This window comes from Acanthaster planci, linkage group LG03, assembly GCF_054643075.1.
Source record: "Acanthaster planci isolate LZ-2023a linkage group LG03, COTS_SCS, whole genome shotgun sequence".
Taxonomy (NCBI): Eukaryota; Metazoa; Echinodermata; class Asteroidea; order Valvatida; family Acanthasteridae; genus Acanthaster; species Acanthaster planci.
Genome location: NC_141779.1, coordinates 14273154 through 14295876, shown reverse-complemented (window position 1 = coordinate 14295876; position 22723 = coordinate 14273154). Strand labels below are relative to the sequence as shown.

The 22723-nt window shown below is 43.9% G+C and overlaps 1 protein-coding gene across 4 annotated transcripts in view; it reads left to right on the top strand.

The window, feature by feature from the left end:
- LOC110973084 (neurobeachin-like protein 1) overlaps window positions 1-22723 on the top strand; it is a 56061-nt gene that overhangs the window by 10358 nt on the left and 22980 nt on the right. For 2 of the 4 annotated variants that reach the window (XM_087133925.1, XM_087133926.1), the window contains exons 7-33: window positions 166-239; window positions 2035-2129; window positions 2654-2836; window positions 3293-3383; window positions 4300-4406; window positions 4972-5154; window positions 6072-6315; window positions 6837-7042; window positions 7576-7709; window positions 8317-8449; window positions 9028-9147; window positions 10237-10576; window positions 10850-11028; window positions 11629-11818; window positions 13103-13236; window positions 14399-14499; window positions 15053-15108; window positions 15519-15621; window positions 16126-16276; window positions 16622-16777; window positions 17682-17835; window positions 18311-18943; window positions 19245-19495; window positions 20446-20688; window positions 21001-21259; window positions 21828-22015; window positions 22569-22718. In XM_087133925.1, coding sequence (XP_086990051.1) covers window positions 166-239; window positions 2035-2129; window positions 2654-2836; window positions 3293-3383; window positions 4300-4406; window positions 4972-5154; window positions 6072-6315; window positions 6837-7042; window positions 7576-7709; window positions 8317-8449; window positions 9028-9147; window positions 10237-10576; window positions 10850-11028; window positions 11629-11818; window positions 13103-13236; window positions 14399-14499; window positions 15053-15108; window positions 15519-15621; window positions 16126-16276; window positions 16622-16777; window positions 17682-17835; window positions 18311-18943; window positions 19245-19495; window positions 20446-20688; window positions 21001-21259; window positions 21828-22015; window positions 22569-22718 — 4858 coding nt within the window. Of the gene's footprint in view, window positions 1-165; window positions 240-2034; window positions 2130-2653; window positions 2837-3292; window positions 3384-4299; window positions 4407-4971; window positions 5155-6071; window positions 6316-6836; window positions 7043-7575; window positions 7710-8316; window positions 8450-9027; window positions 9148-10236; window positions 10577-10849; window positions 11029-11628; window positions 11819-13102; window positions 13237-14398; window positions 14500-15052; window positions 15109-15518; window positions 15622-16125; window positions 16277-16621; window positions 16778-17681; window positions 17836-18310; window positions 18948-19244; window positions 19496-20445; window positions 20689-21000; window positions 21260-21827; window positions 22016-22568; window positions 22719-22723 lie in introns of all 4 variants that reach the window. The other 2 variants (XM_022223564.2, XM_087133927.1) reach the window with 2 other exon arrangements.

Sequence of the window (22723 nt, the reverse complement as noted above, 5' to 3'; positions counted from 1 at the left end):
GGCCACAGTTGAAAAAAATTTGCTTTGAATTTTTGGATCTCAAAAATGCTCTAAAGTTCACAAATCTACGTTTTGGAAAAACAGTGCTGGTACTTTTTTGTCTTTCATATTTGCTGATCAGTGACCATTCCCATTGACGTTTAATGGAGCTTATCCTTTTTTTAGCCTACAAGTGAATCTATCTCTCCTCAAGTATAAACCGTCCATCCTCAGCGTAGAACTAGTGCCTTTCTTTTATGGTAAGTCTCTAATATGGTCATTTCACAATAGTGTGCCTCCAAGAGTTTGCAACGCGTTGGCCAATCACAACGCGTGAAATTTGTCGACCCAATGCGCATTTCGAAAGGGTCAACAATTTCACGCGTTGTGATTGGCCAACCCATTACAAACTCTTGGAGGTGCACGATTGTGAATCGCCCGTATTGATTCATTGTGTATAAATTCATGTACATATTTGTACCCAGACGACGCTCTGCTCAATAATCCCTCCTCTTATTAAGCACTTCCTGTCGGGGCAGTTATCAATGTTGATGATGCTAGGCTGGGATGTTTATCATTTTCCTGTTTTCAAAGTTCTTTAAAAATTCCTATCTTCATTAACTGAACACTTACAAACACCTGACGGACTGTCTGGTGTCCACTCTAGCCCAACAGACAAAATCTATTGACGCCTGAGTATTTCAGCCAGACCTGCAGCTTTGTAAAAAGAGCCCAGATTGTGCGGTGTTATTTAACTCTCTTTTCTTCAAGAGCCTGGCTCAGCATTTGAAGCAAGATATGGGACGGAGAGAACCCCCCCGCCTTTGTGTTGGGCATTGTTTGATCGGAATCTCAGGAATTCTTTACAGACTTCTAGGGGGATATGTTAGGTAACAATAGTCTAGAGTGTGTATTGGGATTGGACGGGGGGTACCCCTCCATCCCATATCTTATGTGGCTCAGTGTGCTAGTGACCTCTTTTTAATAGGGGCCCGATTAGCATGCAGTGGTGCTGTGTGGCTCATCGCTGCGGTGGTGGAGCGCTTTTGTGCCCGGTGGTTATCTGCTCGCTCTAAATGGCCCAAACCGTGGTATACTGTTTCAAAACAAGGCTGGATTATCTCCACTTTTAAGAGTGAAAAAATGTCTGTAATTCCCAGCAGCCGGGTTTTTTGTAGCGGTCTTTTGTTACAATGCCCTGTTCCCTTTGTCCGAGTTCGGAGACCTTGGCCATGCATATAAAGCATACGTGTCCGGATCCGGAATCCCCTGCAGGGAGTGGTTAAGGGAATAAATACCGGTATGTGCTGGGCCAGTTGTTGTTTAAGACCGAATCAGGAGAGTGGACCCTAATGATGCTTGAGCCTAAGGTGAGGGATATTATTAGTTCTTCTGAGCCAGAGCCAGTCTTAAAGGTTCTTATTCCGTTCATAAAATATCTTTCTTGTCTTTTGAGTAACAAAGTCAAAACAAATTTTTAAAAATGATAACTTTACCATTATTCTGTTCGATAGCTTTACAGCACGTTTTTCAAACATGCCTCTAGCCATGATATTTTAGGTTTCTCTTATGAGTAGTCTTAAACAATCTCCTTATATGGAGATTGGCACGTGCATGGTCAAGTGACATGCTGTCTACCAGGAGGAATGGCTGTTCCCCGTGTTTAAATAGGCATTTATGAACATGATTTTAGTAAGCACTAACTCTGTGAGTGTTTTGTTTGGAATCTTCCAAAAGCCTTCAATGCCAACCACTTCACATGAACCTTATGACACATTTTTTGTCCTTAAACTGCTCAAGTAAAATCAGAATTGATCACTTCAGCAAAATCCTCAAGACCCTCTGGTGGTTTTTCGGCAATCAGAAAGTGCTAGAGGTAGCATTCACATTCCAAAACCAGCTGTATCATCAGTCATAATTTTTTACATTGATCATGTTGAAGACAGAGAAATTTGAAACTCCACATTTCCTATTCCACCCCGTCACAAAGTCAAATACTTTTGTTTGTAAAAATTCTCACAGTCTCTCAGGTTAACTCTTGGCTTGTCATTACAGACTGTTTGCAAGAGAACACATGGCGACTCTTGCAGTCCATCGATGCCCATGTTAGAGTCATTCACATGTTTGGTGCTGTATTAGCAGGGTCACAGGTATGTTGCTTGTTTCCACAGTTTTTGTGTTACTACATTTTTGTTACTGACACCTTCAGTGGCAGTATTTTCCAGAGTAGTCCTCAAGAGTTCTCTGTACATTTTACTTGCCCCTTAATGTTTGATCTACCCATTTTTTTCCCGACCTCTTAAAATTGGGAGTGCAGTATAATTTTGCACCTGATCGAGCATCAGTAGCAATTTTGAAATCCCATTTTGTTCATATGGTGTGCCGAAAAGTCGAACTTTGAGTGCCTCAAAACTGACTTAACATTACAGGTCAAATCAGACGTCCATTTGTAAGTAACAAGATAAACCATCACAAAACACCTTGTCGATTGAGTAGGCTTTGCAGTTCACTCGTGAATGAGAAGTATTATGTGGTGATGTGATTTATAAAATGCTACATTTTATTGGTTGTACCAAATTTAATTTCCTCCTCGGTATTTATTTATACTTCCATTGTAAAGCTTTTGATACACAATGTAGGTGAATGTCAACCTTGGGAAATTTTTTTAACCCAGGAAAATGCCCAAGTAGCAATATCCCCAGCCACAGTAGATGTTCTCTTTGCCTTGCTGGACACGCCGGTACCCAGCAGCGACTTCAGCGTGGCTCCAGCGGGTAACCTGCAGCTGGTGCAGGAACTGGCATTAAGATGCATTGTTCTCATGGTGCTTGCCACCCATGGATGCCCTCCAGAACAAGTTAGTAGCCGCGAGAATCTATCTTCATGTTGAGCTAATTTTATGACCTAGACGGCATTTAGCACTTGCATGCACACCAAACGTACTGTACACTAAGCACATTACTGCCCGTGCAGCCACTCACATGTAGTTGCACCTACCAGTGCTTGTAAACATTGCTGTGAAATCATTGAAATTCCATATGCAAACCAGAATGGATATTTATGGTTTTAAAAACGAACAAACAGTATTGAAAAACAAACCAGAAATTAATTTGTCTGGATCAATATTGACGTCCTAGATAGGTGGGAATATGACATCCTAAATAGATTTGTAAAGAGTTTGATTTTTTTTTTCAATCAAAAACATCCTGTATGTAAGTCAACCAGGTCTAGCACTGCCTAGTAAATGACTGACACTTTCCCTGTAGATAATCTGTGCTGTAACTGTGATTAATGTTGGATTTGTCACTTGAAGAGGCAAGTGGAACTGTCAGAGATCATCCAGCAAGTGTTACAGAAACTCTCCAGTGATAATGTGCCCCAGCAACTCCAACTGGCAATATTCCGTGAGTGTGATCTTGCAATAGTTGAAAGGCTTGTCAAACAGATTACCAGCTTCTGGGAATGTCACAAAAGTCAGAATGTTCCTGTTCTTGTGGGAATGCTCCTCGATGGAACAATTTTAATTCCCTGTGGGAATTTGCCTTAATAGCCATGATGAACACACACACTCTTCCGGAGTTAGTGCATGCAGACTTAGACCAGTGTGCATTGTCCTAAGAAGTGTTCGTGGTTGGCATGAGCAAATTTCTCATTAGAAGGTTCTTTAATAGTTCTCGGACTTTAAATGTGCTCCCATGTAATTTAGCTTGTTTATAAAGAAGGTACCTAATTATCTAGATTACTTATTATGGAATCTGACATCACTTTCTAGTTGATTATGTTGACTGAATTTGATGGAAGAGTTGTTGCAATGGTTTGTAGTGGCAAGGTAGCATTGAAGCCTGTGGTAGTCGAGTCCATTACAAGTTCCTTCACAAGTCCTTTTGCAAGACTTGTCATAAGTAACATGATCAACTGTGATGAAGGAATGCTTTTGTCTCAGTTCACTTGAAAAGCTTGTGACTTGCATGAAGACTTGAGGGCTTGCGATAGGCTTTTTGCCAGGATTTGTGATGGACTTGACTACAGGACTGTTAGAAATGTGTTCTCTTGGGCCACGCTCTGGACCTAGAGAGGGCACAATTTTCCAAGCAACCTAGGCTTCTTTGGTGGGAAGTGCAAATTGCTGGTTCATGAACCAGTATGAAATGTAAGCGTTGCGGTCGCATTGTCAACAACAAAATAAACACTCCCTGCCAATATGGCTCTTTGCAGCTGACGAGGGGGAGCTTCTGCTCAAGTAGTAGTAGTAGCTCTTGTGCTAGGAACCTGTCCTTGATTTTAAAGGCCCAGTAATAATGATGTTTTGTTGCTTTACAGGCAGCATACCCCAGGTTCTTCACGGCCGACGGAAGTTGGCCCTCCAAGAGGCTTTTGTATCTGTCGATGTCTTTGGCATTCTCATCAGCATCATTGAGAAGGCCATTGTGAGTACTTTCTGACATGCCTTATAAATTCAGTGTCGTGGTCATGACATCACAGCAGTGAATATTAATGCTGTGAACTTGTAAATGATGAATATAATGTACATGTACATTTCAACTCCGGCAAATGTAAAGTAGCTGTAAATCGTTACCATCCATCCTGAGTTTCTAAAAAAAAAGCTCCTTAAAAGAAATCTATAGTGTCTGTAGGACCCTCCTCTGTTGCTATTGTGCACATACTTGGACTGTATTACAATGGAAATTGGTAAAAAAACATACTTAAAAGTAGCAATACTTGTTGCACCACACTTTCTGGTTCCAAATGACGTCACACTTCAGTAGTGTAGATCTGACACCTCAACCCCGGTGCCCTGTTTTAGTATATCAGTGTACATGTATATGGTTGGAAACCCACCTTTTTTCTTTTGGCTATGTTTTGGTGTCCAGACTCAACTTTGTGCTGGGTTTGGTCTTCTGTACATGTAGCGCCCTCATCGACTAGGTCGTACATATATAATGTATCGCTGCACGAGATGATTACTGTTATTTTACATCCAATGTCCACCAGCTGAGCGGTAGCAGGAGACAGCTGACGGGCTTCTTCTGTCTTCACATCATGGCGGTCGTCATGGCTGACTGCCCGTTAGCCAAGACCTCCTTCAGAGAGACCATTGGCTACCACAGGCTTGGCCAGCTGATCATATCACTGGGCCAGCCCTCCCAGCAACTCATCGGTGCTCTGCTAGACATGGTGAATATCTTGTGAAGACCATTTTGTAGCTTTACCCCTCGAAGTATGCCCACACTCCTATGTTATTTTTTTCAAAAATAGGAAGTCGTCTTCACTGTTGTCACTTCCATTGACCTTCATCTCTGTTTGCGTCACAGCTGACCCAAAACCTTTTTTGATGTCAACATCTTAGAAAAATACATGTATGCCTCATTAACTTGTGCTGCTTTTCATTTCACAATAAATGGGGGAATTCTGAATAAACTTGGTGCAAGTGTTAACAAGTGGTGAAATTTGTTTGAAGATTTTGAGTGATAAGGCAGAGAGTACATTATGACTTGATGTAGAAAATAAGCTGCTGAAATGGTTGGCTTATCTTTTTCTTTTGGATTTTGGATTTTGTAGGGTTTTGGTAGGTTTGGTACCGTACCTGATGAACTTGTTGAATTTTGTGAGACTTGGGATGTAAGGCCCAGGGAGATGGTGTTGGATTCTGTTTGAGTTGGGACACACAGGGTTCATTGTGTGCAGTGTCTGGCTTGCTGTACCAATTGTTGGACTATGCTTGATTTTGTCAGGCTTGGTACTGTTCAGTGCATGTCATCCTATACTGCATAGACCCATCCATACCATATCACTCAAACTCCAAGGGCTCATTCTGTTGGAGTTTATCAGGTTTGGTACAGTGACCTACAAGTACATAGACAAGTACATGCACCTGTTGGATTTTGTGAGGTTCAGTGTGCTTTCTAGTGCAGGAGTCTAGGGGGTTAGGGTTAATAGAGTCAGTTTGATATAAAAGGTACTTTTTGTAAAGATTGTAGGTGTCCGTTGCATTGGTATTTACGGCATGTGGTGAGTGAAACACTTTAAATGTTGAATTTAATCTTACTGTCATGAACATCACCATCCTGTTTGTGAATTGGCCGTGTGCGCAGATGGTTGACACGACCTTCAAGGCCGAAGTCAAACACGTCCTGCACAACACGGGGGCGACCCACATCCTGATGCGCCTCCTGCCCCTCATCAAGTCGGAGGAGCTGCAGATCTCATTGTCCCACAGCCTGGCCTCCTGCTGCAGCCAGAGCGACTACAACAGGATGCAGTGCTGCAACGACGGCATACTGTCCACCGTCCTGGACGCGCTGGAAGCCAGGGAGAGCCTACATAGGAAAACACAAGGTGGGAGAGATAGCGTCAGCACACCTGCTTCCGGTTTCTCAAAACTTCACACGATATTTCACCTCCACTTACAATACATTTATTGTAGTGAAGCTGCCATAATAAGATTACAAAAGCAGCCATTGATCAAGGCATGATTGTCCTTTTTTAAGTATTGAAAGGATAGCTACTGAGAACTTTTCTTACGCACCTTTTGTCTGCTACCTTATGAGCTTTGAGCTGGACCAAGGAAGAGTGCAATTTTCTAAGCAACGGAGGCTCCTTTCGTTGGAACTAAACTGTTGGTTCATAAACGACTATGAAATGCATGCATTACGATCGCATGGCTACCAACAAAATGAACACTCCAGACCAACATGGCTCCTGTCAACCAATGAGGGGGTGCTTCTGGTCGAGGCAGATCCTCTTCTACATTGTATGATAATAACAACAAAACAGTCATGTGTAATAATAATTTTAATATTGGATTATACTCTCGGTTTGTCTGGTTTCTTTTATTTGTATTTTCTCCCTTTTTTCAGAGAGGTTAATTGTGTTGACGGAGGCCCTGGGTTCCTACAGCATCAGTTCCACACAGCTCAAGCGTCTGATCGGTCTGATGAGGGGTACCGATGATCAGTCCCTGTCTCCGCAGTGCCTGCGCCTGATGCACGCCCTGTCCGTCATGGCACGCAAGGAGGGCAAGAAGGGGGCTCATCATTACTTTGACCTGCAAGAAAATCTGTCTGTAAGTCTGACCTGCCTGACCGAAAGAATTGTCCTTGATTTGTTTGCTCAAAAATTTATGTGTTGTTCACAAATGCTAAAAGTAGTCTGATTTTTTTGTATACGTGTGAGTGATGTTCTTTAAAATAAGATACGTACATGTATTTGTAAGATTTTGTGACACAGCTTCATACCTGCGAATGAGGTTAGTCAGAGTATAGAGTTTGAACTATTACATTTGAAAGTCCTTGATATTTCAGGACAAACTGTAGATGAAAATTGTGGGATAAGAATTGAGATTTGAATTTAATGATATGTGTGTTTATGTGTCATAGAATACTCCAAGATTTAGCTGAATCATGGTTGTACTGTAAACATCCCAGAAAAACATGTCTTACAAGTGACAACATTTTGAGCATAGAACCTTGTGTTTTGCATGTCTCAAATCTAAAATAAGTAGAATTCTGAATTGATTTTATTTTGGTGTCTTAGTTTAAGAAGAAAGAAATTTTTTAGAGAGGTATGGTATGAACACCATTTTTCTGTGACATACAGGGCATCAGCATTCCAGTGATCCGTAAGTGGCCTGGCCACGGCTTCACATTCCACACCTGGCTTTGTCTCAACAACACACCAGTCACCACGGCGGCCATAGAGCGAGGCGGCTTTTACCGTAGACAGTTGTACAGGTAACAAAATTAAAAAGTGTGATGCAGTATGATTGATGTGCGTTAGCTTCCAAGACATGTAGGATCAAATTTGATGACTTCGTCTTTTGCAGTATATTGATAGTCACCATCATTATCATCACATCATCACATTATCATCAATTCTCTTGCGCTGTAGGCGTCGAGCCAACTAGTCTAGTTACAGCTCTCCATCTCGGCCAGTTCTGGGCTTGTTGTTTGGCCTGATCCAGTGTGACATTCCATTTGCTTAGGTCTTTGGCCACTATGTCTGGCCAGCGGGTGCGTGGGGCCTGAAGCTGTTGTGTCCTTTCTCTGAGCTCCTTGTTGGTTGTGTGGTCTGCCCATGCCTCAATCCAAGACACAATATAAAAGATTTCTCTTACCATTGGTTACATAAAATTGTGCATTCCTCACGGGTTTCCTTCAAGAAATTCCCACGTGAGAGAAATGTGTCTTTTGGTTTTGCAGTTCCTTGATTTTTGCATTTCCTTGACATTTCTTGATTTCTACTGCAATGGTACTTTAGTGAGGGCCTTGAATTTCTGACCAACATCATCAACCTACATGTAAGTATTCTTTGCTTTATTTCACCCTTCCTCCCTTTCAGTTTCTTCACTGGGAACGGTGCAGGGTTTGAAGCCTTCTTCACCCATGACGGAGTCCTTGTCATTGCCGTCTGCACCAAGAAGGAATACTACACCGTGTCGCTGACGGACTACCCGATCAGCGATAGCCAGTGGGTGAGCATAGTGACCAGTTGTACAGTAGCCAGCAGTTGGGAAACACAGAGAGGCTGGGGACATGTTACTTCTGCTAGAAAGGAGACTGGGCTACCACAGAATGCATTCTTGATCACGCTAAAGAAATAACTGGCACATGGTCTGTTATGTTCATTTCTTTGACACCCAGCACCTGTTTGAGCAGCTTGCAGTGATGCCGGGAGCATACTATAAACGGAGTGTACAGCTTCAAGTGGCACACAGAATGGAGTATTTTAAACGCAAAGTTGTTTGAAGCGAAACCATAATGGCAAAATAGATTCTAAGTGGAAAATCGATAGAGTGAAAATCATTCATACATAAGTTAGGAAATGGAAATTGATGATAAAAGCAGTATTACAAAAGTGTCAACTGACTGCATTAGTGTCTTCATTGGCTAAGTTTATAAATAAACCTGAATGAGATAAGAATTACAATATATTCTGCAAGGAGGAAAATAACCCAGGCTAAGTGCCAAGTTACATTTCACTTTGGTTTAATTTCAATTTCAAATGCACTTATGAAACGTCTTTCTCCTGCTTACCCTCTCACCCCTTTAGCACTGTGTGGACGTCACGCACATGTCGTCAAGGCGACCATTCAGCCAGAGTCAGCTCTGCATCTATGTGGATGGCCATCAGCGTCTTGTGTCACAGCTCAAGTTCCCCATCATTTCGGAGGTAAGTTGAACCAGAGCTAATTGTGATTGACATTGAGTCCACATTTGTGGAGATTCCACAGTACTGATATTGTGTTTATAGTTTAAGCAAAGGTTCTAAACATGATTTACTTGTGTTAAATTTGCTGATCACATTGAAAAGAAAGCATGCATGTGCTTCAACAAGCAGAATAGTCTTATCCATGGAGGACTAAGGAGAGATTATAAACCTAATCATAGAGCTGTAATAAATTACTAGAGCGCCGACTTCTCATGCCCCATTCAGTGAAGCTTTGATGCCGCCCTGAGCAAGGACATTCACGTTGTTTACTAAGAGCAGAATGAAATGCTCGTTTACCGATTGTGGGTTTAAAGATTTTGACATATCGACTTTATTGACACATTGTTTAAGAATACATATGCAGATATGCAAAAGCCATACAAAAGCTGTACACAATTTTTGAGTTTTCCAAGGCTTTGTGCCCAAACATGGACAGACTTGTGCAGACTTCACTTTGCTCAGTAAGTCAGCCCTTAAGTAATTTTAAGGTATGGTCCGGCATTTATAATTAAGGCATTATTTTTTTTTTGAGGTTACAGAGTGCTCAAAACCTGAAGAGCACTTAACAACTTACCTTGTAAAGTTTGAGCTCAGTGAATGCCGTCTAGTCTGAGAAAAACAATACTCTAGCATGTTAGAGTGCAGGGTCACATGTTGGATTGTGCCCAAATTTAGTGTCTGGAAGACACTCTCTTTCAAATGATTGCAGCCATGCAATGTTGCACACTGAACCAACCAACTAGAGCAACTGAGTGCACATGTCCATCATGTCAATGCTTGCGAACATGTCGCCATTATTACAAACTACACAAATACAATTTCCAGAAATGTTCCTTATACACATCATTGGAAATGGCCTTCTTTTATTGCTTTCTTCAAAATGACAACTTGCCTGAATGAATTATTTCACAGGGAGCTTATTCCCATAACTATCAACGTATGCTTTGCAACAAAACTTTTGTCCGTTACTTTAATGTGAGCTGCAAAATGTGGGTCTGTTCCTTAAATATATGTGTGACTTAAAAATTTTCTGTATCCTGTTATCTGTAGCCGTTCATATCTTGCCGAATCGGTTACCCCATCGCCTTGTCCAGTCTCCAGCAACAGTTGGCCGAGGACTCCTCTTCCTCCTCTGCCTCTGGCCACTCCGCCTCCTTCTCCTTCCACCCGTCCCGCCTCCATCTCCCCTTTAAGCTGCTGTCGGGGTCGCGTGGCTCAGGCGCCAGCAGCGGGGGTGGTGGTGAGGCCGAGTCACCGGTGGGCATGGTGCCGGTGGGCATGCAGGACATGGAGTGGGGGGAGCCCAGGTCGCTGCAGGGCCAGCTGGGCAGCGTCTGCGTCTTCCACGACGTGCTTCAGGCCCAGCAGATCAAGAAACTCTATGCATTAGGTACAGAGGGGAAAATCAAAATTCCAACATGTGGCAAACGGGCCAAAATTTAGCAGTGCTTAACAGTAAATTTGGTTGAATCAGTACTGATAGCCAGTGTAAACTACCTTGTTTGAGCCCAGATCACATCCTTTATCATGCAGGTCACAACATAAATTCACATGGAAGCCTCATTAATATACTTGTGTTCATTCACAGAAACAGTCTCAGGGGTCAAAATAACATTTCTGCTGCCCACGCGTTAACCTTAGGTCATTCTATACCACACTTAAGGTGCCAATAACATGACGTTGTTCCAGTCTGATGACAGCGACATCTCGGATCTCAGCAGTAAGTTGTTGCTTTACTACCATGGCAAGGCCTGCCGAGATCCTGTCTGCCTAGACTTAGCCCCAGCCCACCTATACAATGGCCGCCTCAAAGGCCACAGCTGTGACACCTGGGATGTGAAGGTAGGACATCAAGGGAGTGGCAGAGCCTCTGTTGTTGACATCACGGGGTCCGTTATCGTGGACCTGAGCCGAAAATGTTGCTCCTTTAGTTCAACCCTAAAAGGGGTGGGGTTGGATGCAACCCGACCCTCGACACTTTCTCTGATGATTTTAGAGAGCATTTTTTTAGTGCCTAGCTTTTCAGGAGTGTTTCAGGAATGGCTTCCAATTATTTTGACACTGACTCTATGAAAAGAAGGCAGACTTCCGGAAATACCTATTTTCCCAAGAGAGGGTGACCAAACACGGGAACTTTTCCCCCCGGCATGCTCAATACATGTGGGCCGATATGTTTGAGGCCATATACTACTCTGAATGACTGTAACAACAAAACCCTACGTCGTATCAAACTGAATCTTCACCGGTCTGCTTATTACAAAAGACTGTGCATGGCCAGTTTCCAAGAACATTGGACACGTGACAGCTGAGATATTGGGGTGGGGTAGATATTTCCCAACCCCACTCTGCTTCCAGCCTTGCCAGAGATGACTTAAACTCTAACCACGCAAGCACCGTTAATACAAAAGCATGAATATTATTTTCATTTTGTTCTGCCACTAGGATGTCCTCAATTGCATCGGTGGGGTCCAGGTTCTTTTTCCTCTTCTGGAGCTGGTGACCCAGGAGAATGAGACTGGCAAGCCTGCATCCCTGACACATGCTAATGATGATGCCGTTGACAGCCGAGAGCCAGTCAATAAACAGATGAGCAGTGACGATGAGTGGGAGGTCATACCACACGACCAAATAGGTCGGTAAAAAATACCAGTATTGTAGTGGAGACTTGTTGGAGATCATCACAAGACTCCACCAGACGTTCAGTCTGAATTCAAGTCACAAACTACAAGTGCTACTTGTCACTGTTTTTTTATGATTTGTGATGGTTTCAACAGCAACACTGAATATTACTGCTAGTTGTCAATTCTGGTAATGAAACCAAGGACTTCTCAGAAGTGTCTCAGGCAGTGTAACTTTTAAGCCTTAGAACCTGTAGAGAGGAGGCAGTGAGAAGAAATATACAGTTTTAGATGTGGCTGAAAAACTCTGGAATATTCTGGGTAAAACCAATGAAGTCAGGTAGGGACAGAACACCCATTCCAGATGCCGGCCTTGGGTGGGATTTGAACCCGGGACTGAAGAAAAGCGAGGAAAGCACCACTGTGCCCTCCCGACTCCTTCGTGTTCATCGTGGTTTTGGTATTGTGAATTTTGTGACAATAGAATGGTGAAATCGTAGCATCAGTGAAGAATGATTTCATGTTTAGTCTGTCAAGTATACCGGGACCTTTATATCAACGAAATACTGTCTCATGCATCATTTGCCTCACAAAGGTATGTAGTTACCCTATCATGCCTGGTTGAAAGCTCATATGTACCAAAAACCCACGCTGCTGTGATTTATCATTTTTCACAGACTTTAAATCTTAACCGGGTCTTTTTGAGTTTCCGGTGTGGTGGTCTCGGCTGTTTCCCAGTCTCAGCGGTCCCCTTTACCAAATGTGGTAAAATACATCATGCCATCTCTGTGCACAACGGGAAAGTCGTCAGTTTATCCCCCCTATGCAGAAGTCACTCTTTGGGTGACTTGGTAAACACCTCAAAGAAGCACAGCTGTGTTGTGCTGTGCACTGCACCAACTGTCCCTCACAGGAATACCAGATTGCACGTTTGTGCTGCCCAGCAACTGTGCTTCACTGTTTCATTTGCATAATTGTGCAGTAAACCAAATGCAATGAAGAGGACTGCGCAAAAGACCCTGGGTCATTTTGTGCTGGCAACCAACTGTGTACACAGTGAACGTATGCATGTTCGTGTTCCATGTAGAAAATACATGCACAAGAGTGACTGTGGGCACTGGTGCATATTTGTGCTGTAAAACCGAAGGAGGGTTAATGTCCGGCTATTCAGGGGGACCGCTGAGACTGGGAGACGCCGCCACACCGGTACCATTGAACAGAATGGTAACTGCTGTAATATCTGACTTCAGAAGTTGTCATAGTTCCTACAATGTCTTATAGTGTTCTTGCACTGACAGATTTGAGAAACGAGCAGAATCACGTGGCAGGCTTCGTTGCCCTGCTCAAGAACATGTGCGTTGGCCATCCCATCAACCAGGACATGCTACACAAGTCACAAGGCATAGCGACCATTGGTGCCCTCCTACAAAAGGTGAGGCTCAGTGATCCAGTGCTTAACCACTTGCTGCCCGGGAGCCCGGTTTTGGGCACGTGTTCTTTATATGCATAGCCAGGTCTCTAAAATCGGACAAAGAGAACTGGGCCTTGTAAAAAAAGACCGTACTCGTAACAAAAGACCAGGCTGCTGGGAATTACCAACATTTTTCACTGTCAATAGTGGAGATAATCCAGCTTTTTTGAAATAGTATACCGCTGTTTGGGGCATTCAATGTGAGTGGATTACCACCAGGGACAAAAGCGCTCCACCACCGCAGCAATGACCCCTATTGAAAAGAGTTCAGCAGCGCACTGTGCCAGTTTCGTGAGCAAAAGAAAATTACGTAACACCACACAATCTGGGCTCTTTTTACAAGGCAGCAGGCCTGGCTGAAAAACTCGGGCGTCAATAGATTTTGTCTGTCAGAGTAGAAACCAGACGGTCCTTCAGATGTTTGTAAGTGTCCAGTAAATGAAGACATGAATTTTTAAAGAATTTTGAAAACAGAAAAAAATGTAAAATATCCCGTCCCAGCGGAATCAACATTCATAAATTTCCCCTCCGTGATGTGGTTAAAAATAAAGCCAGTTGTATTTATATCAGTGCATAAGGTGCGTTATCCTATTGAGTACCAAAGTGAATACGTCATGCACGCAATCATGTGTGTGAAAGGCATTAGCGCGAGAACCAGTGTGCGCGTAAGTCATCCGTATGCATTACACTTTCTGGCTCAAAATGACGTCACACTTTGGTTCTCGATATGAATTGATCAAGTTTGATTGGGGAATGAAAAGCCCTTGTGCTTTTTGCATCCACAGGGTGCACTAGGGAATAGTCCATTTTACAGTCACTGATTGTGGTACCGTCTGTATCAAACTTAAACCAACTGGCTGTCCCCAGCAAGTTTGCTGGTCAAAAATTTAGAGTTCTTGAATTATTGGGCTCTACTTGTATATCCGTGCTACTTTTTCTGCGTGTTGGAAAGGTCGATTAGAGCCCTTGACTTTTGAGTGAGGTTGTAAATACAGAATTTAGTTTGCCATCAGTGCTGATTGTCTAAACTATTGAATGTCTGTTGATGGCTGCCCTGCAGAGCAATAGTTTATTGTCAACTGTGTGACAGTTGTCTATTTGGGCATTCTGTTTCACTTTTCAGGTAGATTCATTGCTGATCGATGTGAATGTCTTGATGGCCATCAAGCAGCTAGTAGAAGCAGTCTGCTTTGGGCACCAGTCGCTGCTGAAACATGCATACAGGTGAGTCCTCTTTAAGAATGTCTGTCCAGATTGAGCCAATTTAGTATTTCTGCGAGGCAGGGTCAATCAGAATTATTGCACCTGACTAGGGCCCATCCAGAACCAAATATTCAGGGAGAGGGAGGGGGGGATCAAGATTGGTTTTGTTGTGGGGGGGGGGCAAAATGTTTGGAATTTTTATGTAGCCTTTCTGAGGGTTGAAGCTGCATTTTGGTGCTGTTTTTGTGCTTTTGGAAGGGCAAAGGATATAAGTAAAAAATTGCCTTTCTTTAATTTCTTTCGAGAGGAAAACATTTTAATCGGGGTGGGGGGGGCATTACCCCTGTTGGCTCCCCGATCAGCCCTTGTGGCTGGAATGTGACAAATTGATATGAATGATTGTGTGTTTATTGTCCCAAAATGACCTATGACACTCTTCATTTGAGTACATGCTCAGTTTGAATACAGAATTATTGATACTTCTTGTTCTGTCCATTCTAAATTCTAAATATTGCGCCCTACAAAATTTGAGCTGAAGTGCTAAACTGTTTGAACTTTTGGACCACCTCAACAGGTACATTTTATTTGACTTCCGGATATGGAGCAAGAGTGTCTTTGAGATAAGAATTGGTAAGCATTCATGGTTCACACTTCTGATTTGAGGAATTATACGTAATCAGATCTTTACTTTAGCTCAATTTGAATTGTGACATTTGGAAACTGTGCAGATTCCAGAGTTTAAGGAGTTTCCTCAATTTAGCTGTTTGTCCTTTAGCTGTTTGTTTTTACTTCAAATATACGCCATTGGAAATTGAAAAACACAGTGATTCATCCTGTGTGGTTTAAATTTCCCTTAGTTTATGACTTTCTAGTTGCATGCCATATTGTAGTGACCCATAATCGGTAATCAAGTGCATAGTTCACTCAATAGCTCTATGCGTAACATTGTTTATTTTTTGATTCTGATGAAATTGGTCTTACCAGAAATACTCCTCTGTAGATTCTATTTTACCAATGGCAAGTACTTTTGGAACCTTCAGGCCACTTGCAGTACATATCCACCATGATCAAAGATGACAAGAAGAGGTTCCGGCGAAACTTCGGAGTGCAGTTCCTATTGGACACCATACGGACCTACTACAGGTATCTGTCAGGCTTCTGTCGGGCAATATTTCAAGTTCTAAAGTTGAACAGTGCACAGTTGAGCATTTTCTGCTTTTTAACTTGACGTGTGTAATTATCAAACGTCCTACACCTACTTTGATAATTTTTCATTGGATTTCAAGGCGTACCACTCAACCACTGTTTCTTATACAGAGGGCCTAGAGCTTTGTGCTGTTGAAACTTGGATGCATTCTGAAAAAACTTCATATTTGGTAAAGAGTCACAGAGACTACGGTTTTACATTTAAGCTTGGAATAGTACAAGTTAAAGCATTCGTGGTGTCACCTACATCAAGCTGTCCACAGCAGAATTGGTTTTTAGAAATGTCAACAAAGCCCGTTTCTGACCTTACATTGATCAATCTGATCAGACCTGCAAAGTCTCCATTATCATCATTGCAAAACAGAATCAAGTTAAAGGGAAGAAAAGGAGCTCGTTCAAACTTAAACACCAGCTTTTCTCTCCTCTGATGTCGTTTGTCAGTCCCAGCACCACAGACCTTTCAGCAGAGGATTCCCGCATCATTCGCAACTCCTTGCTGGGCCTGATCCGCTTCTATGTGTCCAAGCAGATCAACCACAAAGAGCTGAGTGCAATCATCAACTTTGTCACGGCTGTCGAAGACGAGATTCTCGTAAGTCTGGGACTTGTTTATGGTGACATCTTGTATCTTGCTCCAACCCCTTTGCACCATCTCTGTGTCAACATGCCAGCCTCCTTTTTCCAGCCTGCCTTCTGATGTTCCACATATCTGTCCAGTTAACTTTGATTTCATACATGGCTGGTGACCACAGATTCCCAGGCGATTTGGCTGTGGGGACAGTCAACATGTTTGATCTTGTTGCTCAAGGCGAGCAAGTGACACTTGCCAGTTGATGCGAATTGAAGGATGTGGCAGGATAGCTAGCCAAAATACCTTGGAGAGACAGGGTTGAGGAATACACATCAGTGATACCCTCTGTTTTCCTCTCATCCATAGATTGGAGAGGTCATCGACATGTTGATCACTCTTCTTGAGAGCTCCGGCAAGGACCAGCTGTACCTCTTGCTGTTTGAGGAGGGGAAAGGTGATCTGCTTTATGCACTTTTGACTAAGAAAGACTACACCGACACTCTCAGGGTCCGCGTGTTCAAGGTGAGTTACCTTTGCTGTCAGTTTTGTTGACAAATCGTGTGTATCGGGATCTGCAGAATAAAATCCCCTCTGTCTCAAATCCGATGTTTACCTCATAATCCCAGCATTAGGTTCATTTGTCCTGTCTGTGCATTATCCTGCTCAGAGTTCCAGACTCAGGACCAGGGGTCAGGGGGTTCAGATCCAGTTGCTGGTCATGGGGCATGGCCTTGGGCATGTCACTTCATCCCTGCTTGCCTCTCTCCACTCAGGGATATGAATGGGTTCCGATATTAACAATAGAGTAACCTGAGAAGGACTGGCATCCTATCCAGGGCGGAAACAAATAGTCTTTATCATCTCATGCTTCTGAAATGGAAGAGGCATGTGGCCTAGTGGTTAGGGTTTGTAGCTTCTGATCATAGGGTCAGGGGTTCGAATCCAGCTGGTGGCAGCATGTTGTGATCCTAGGCAAGTCACGTTACCCCTATGTGCCTCTCTCCACCCAGGAGTAAATGGGTACCTGTGAGGGCAGACATGGTTGTTTAGCTGTTTGCGTTGAAATGGCAGCACCAGGCTACTATATTCCCCATGGAGCCGAGATGTTTTCAGGAATGTTCAGATGATGTGTGCGCCCAGTGTGCAGGGATAATGATAATACAGTGCCTCGGAATAGTTTGCTAGATAGAGGGCGCTTTACAAGTGCTTATTATTATGACACAGGTTAGCCTGATAGGCCATGTTGGCTTGTCATAGACTTAATTTACCATACATCTCTTGCTCATCCCCCAAAAAATCTTTCTCGTTGTAAAAGTAAGTCCTTCCTTAGCCTCTAGTCAATTTCCCAAACCGCTAAGATTTCCCTAATTCGTTGGATGGGTTTCCATTCTGATCCTGTTATTCCCTTCCTTTCCCATCTTCCAAGATGTTTTCATTGATGTTGAGATCTAACAAGGTGTATGAGAAGAGCAAGCACCGGATGCGGCTGATGGACGTCGGTTTCTCAGGACTGACTCTGCTGATGGGGGAAATGCCGGTTACAATGCCCATCGCCAAGAACATGGTGGAGATGATCACAGGTCAGTAATGAGTCACTACCGGATCCCCACAGAGTGAGCCCTAAGGCCATATTTGCACGAGAAAGATGAAATTGAGCTCTATTCTTTGGTATCTAGATGAAAATGGATGTTGTGTGGGTGAAAAAAAGGTTAAGGGTCAGTATTGAGTGACGTTGTGCAAGGTGCCTTCAAAAGTCGTGAACTCAAAAGTGGCTTTGGTGGCTTCCAGCTCATTTTTTCCAGATTGGGTCACACCTATCCGGTAGTTCGTGGCATAATAAGGAGGGGGAGGTGTGGGGGTTCAAAAAGTACACAACCTATGTGGAAGCTACGGTTCATTTGCTGTCATTGCCCCTTGATAAAATATAAGCCTCTCCAGTTGCACCTTCGGAATATTCACCCTAGTTACACTACGGCCAGCAGTTTGGTTGTAAATGTCTGAATCATCTCAGATCCAAATGGCTTAATAATGGTTGTTGAATTCTGCTTGCTGCAGAGGGTCACATAAACTATGCTGGATTGCTGGCTGTTCTACAGCTGCTGCACCGTGCAAGCTCCCTCATCAAGCTGGAGGCTTGCACCCAACTCCTTCACATACTCTACACGGAAAAAGAGTCCAAGGTCAAGCTGGCCAAGGTGCCCGGCTGGCAGGACACGTTGGCCCGGCTGTTCGTCCGGGATGCGGCTGCTGGACCGGACATTGGCCTGGACTTGAACGGCCTGGCCCTGACGCCATCGAGCATCCCGACCACCCCGACCACTCCGCAGCGTGTCCTGCCGACAGACAACGCCGACAATGGAAAGCTGCCGGGCTGTGCGGTGATGGCGGCCACCAGCTTTGTGCTGCCAGACGCTGGCGACTCACAGGCCACGGATGCCAGTGACCTCCTCGCCGATGACAGCAGCGTGGCAGACAGTGAGGACATCACATCGTCGCAGTCTGTCCCCCGGCTAGTCGTCGAGACAGACACGCCAGACTCTCTGTCCTACTCGGAGAGTCTTTCCGTAGTCAGCAGTGATGCCAACTTCGGGCAGTTTGTTGACACCATGGCAACTGGTGATGGTGGCCAAGAACAGGGTGCAGACAGCGATAGCTCCTTTACGATAGGAAGTTGGCCAGGCGGAGATTGTAAGTAGCCAAAAAATAGACCCTCCCCATTAAAAACATGTTGCGAGTGGCCCTACTTTTTTCTGTCATGATTTTACATGGATGGCTGATTTGTGTAATATGCTCCTACATAAGTTTGCATAACGAGCCATAGGTACATCAGAATGTATTTGAAACTGTTGAATTTTTCATATTGATGCTTTTTATAGTCTTATATTGCCCGACACTTTTGAATGTTTAGATAACATTGGCCGTCAAGAAATAAAAACTCTCAGTAAAATGCAGCGGACCCTTTTGAACTTACAACTGTGTCCTACTTTAGATGACAGCCAAACCTCGCCCCTCCATGCGTCCAGGAGTAGTCTCAATTCAGCCACTCCCACAGCCACCCTCCGCCCCTCCCACCTGATTTTACCCACTGCAGGCGGTGCACCAGGCGGAGAGGAGGAGGAGGGTCCCGAGGGGTCTGGGGCTTGCGAGAGGACACAGGAAACCCTGGCGGACACTCTGACGGAGGTAGTGGTGCAGCTGATGTGGCGAGGGGTGCCAGGCTCGGACGAGGAAGCCTGGGCGGTAAGTCAAATCCACGAGCCCCCCTTGCTGTTGAGACACGTAGCCTAGGCAAGTGGCAGAGTGGTTAGAACTTGTAACTCCCAAACATAGGTTTTGGGGGAGGGGGGAGTGTTTATGGGTCCTGTGAGCAGGGGTAATAAAGAAAACTTGCCTTGAGTGTTAGTAATGCTGGATATGTGCGCTTATAAATATTTGTTATTTTTATGATGCTCTTGAGAACATATAAGAGTCTCCTGAAGACGGACAGAGTACACTGTTCGAAACGTCGAGTTATTCCCCGGTTCTTCTCAGAACCACACATACTCAAAGAAGAGATAAATACATGGTGTTACCGCAATCTTTACTATAGATCTCTTGAGAACAGTTGATGATTCAGCAAAGTTGTGATGGTCATTAAATCTCCTTGGGAAAATTTGTTAACCCTGTTGCTGCTGCAGTGGCCCGTGAAGATTTTCTTCCACACTTATCTTTCCCAAGTTTTTGCGCGTGTATTAAAGAAGTTAAGGATTCAGAGTCTGTCCAGCCCGACAGTCACAGCATGTAGTCATCGTACAACCCAGCATTAGAGTTTTCGTTGATTTTTTTCATCAACTTCCAGCCTCACCCTTGATGATACTCATGTAGTGGGTTGATTTTGGCAGAGTTTTATTACTGTTTTGTAGATCAGATGTTTGAAATGCTGCTTTTAATTTCAAATTACGGGTTTTGCCCTTACCCATCGTATATATTTATAAACACTATACTCAGTGTTTGTCCGAGAGCTTGTGAAAAAATTCACAAGCTTACTTGGGTTCAAATCCCACCCAAGTGGGTTTGAGTCCCACCCAAGTAAGCAAAGTGGATTTTTTGTGAATTATGTACGTTGGGTAAAGGCAAAACCCGTAATTAAATATAAATCTCCCCAACGCAGAGTACATTTGGAAAAATCCTGCTCTTACTCACTTGTGTAGGCACGTGGCCAGATATTTGTGAGCCTGTCCAAGCTCGCAGAGAAGTATGAGCTCCTGCGGCCGGCAAACCAGATCAAGCGTCACCTGCTGGAGAAGCTCCTGGAGGTGTCAGCCAATGACATAAAGAATGCAGGCTCCAGCGACCACCTGACGCATGCTGAGAACGCCCTCTGGCTCATGAAGCTGGTTCAGGACTTCCTGTTTGGTGAGGATCAGGAGGACAGCCATGCCTGGAGTGACAAGGTGATGACCTTTTTGCTTGTATTTAGACTTATACTTAACAAGAAATTCCAATTAAAAAAATTTAAATATGATACTTAAAATTCTGTCTATTTCACTAAATTGTCGTGCTTTATTTCATGTTTAAAGCAAATACATTTCAGTACGGACATTTTAGTGCAGTTTTTCAGTAAGGACCTTATAGTACTGACACGACAAAATCAAGCAAGTGCAAAGTAAGTCTATGCATCTGTACTGGTAATTTTCATTGTAAGACAGAAGTCAGGGGATATTATCATTTCTTTTTACTTAACAATTTTTTTTCTTTTTCAAAAGCAGTTAGCGGAAGCCGTCATCGACGTGATTGATGCCCTGTGTGTGTGGGAGGACACCACGGCGGCTGACGAGTGGGCGGAGATGTCGCAGCTGGGCCTGCGCATCATGCTCGGCTTTGCTGCCCATGACGACATCGAGGTGTGTGCCACGGCGGCCGCCCGGCTCCACCACCTGCTGCAGACGCGGCCCATCCCTTCCCCCAGCGAGGCCTGCTTCCTGCTGGGTTCGCTGGACTCAGCGCTCATGAGGTCTCTTGATGGTACGTGGGTTGAGCGCTTCCTCAGGGGAAATGGTTCCTCAAAGACTATTTTTTGTTACCACTTCTTCAGGTTTTATGGAAATAGAATTACACTGTTGGAACTTTGTTCTAGTTATATCACAAATACTCCTTGTTCAGTGTTTCCTCTCACTGAACTGACTCAAATATTGTGGTTGTACACGTTTATGAGATTTACATCTAAACTGATCATTAGTTTCAACAAAACCTTTACAGTTACACATCCTGTAGGACCAAAATACTTCCAGTTGTCTCGGTATCCTTTCTAAGAATCTTCTTGAAACTTCCAACTCCAACATAGTGTTGCAAACACCTGGAACTGTTGTTTTTCTTTCAGAAAAAAAATTGGGCACACCAAGCCCATGTTTGCAATGGAACTCAGGTTATCGCAAGATGAGGCCTGACCCATGTTTGCAATGGAACTCAGGTTATCGCAAGATGAGGCCTGACCCATGTTTGCAATGGAACTCAGGTTATTGCAAGATGAGGCCTGAGGAAGTCACAATAGTAATGACTGAGCTTTGTCTTTTTTTTTCTTTTCTGTTTTCAGCTCGGGAGCGTGAGACCTACGCTTACCTTATCCCGCTCACCCGTGCCATGATTGAGCTATACCACAAGCAGCTGGGTATGCCTAACTTCTTGCCCCATCTCCCCACCACCGACACCAGCCCCACATTCTTTGAGGACTTCCAATCCTACTGCCGCTCTGAAGAGTGGAGAAGCTACATTGAGAAACAGGTATGGTAAGACCACTCCAATATAGTGGTGAAAGTTTCTAAACACCTTAACCCTTCGAGCTGGGAGACGGCAAAATCCGCGGCTCTGTGGGAGGGATTAGTGCATACCACACATACATTCTATTCATCATGCAGCTGCAGTTTCAATGTGGGCCTGCTGCTGGACAGAGCTTTGCATGCTGGGCATACCGCAGCCCAGCAGTCACGGTCAAAAGAGTCCCAGCGTGAAGGGGTTCAGAAAACCTCAGGAAACTTATGGGTTTACTCGGTCTAACATGAAAATAATTGTTGTGTACTCCTTGCCTTTGTGAGGGCATGTTATGTGCAGGCTTATGGGCAGGCTTCAAGGATGTTGTTGCTTGCCTCATATGTGTACATGGATCCCATTAAAAGAGCGATGCCAATTCTTCTTGAGTCTTGTCTTTTTAGTCTTCAGTAGATGTCAGCATTTTGATTACAGCGGTGTTCTAGCAGTGCGCATTATTACAAGGAAATCCAAAATGGAAACTGCAGAAATTTGTTATTTTTAGAAATTGTTTCGCCTTTTTCGTCAGGTGAAACCTTTCATGCAGGAGTACCTGACCCTCAATTTCTCCAGCATTTCGGCCAAGATGGGCAAGCTGTGGAGGAAGTGTTTTGACCTGATGAACACGGATATCCACCGACGGGAACGGGAGCGAGGAGAGAGCAAGCTCCGATTCCAAGTGAA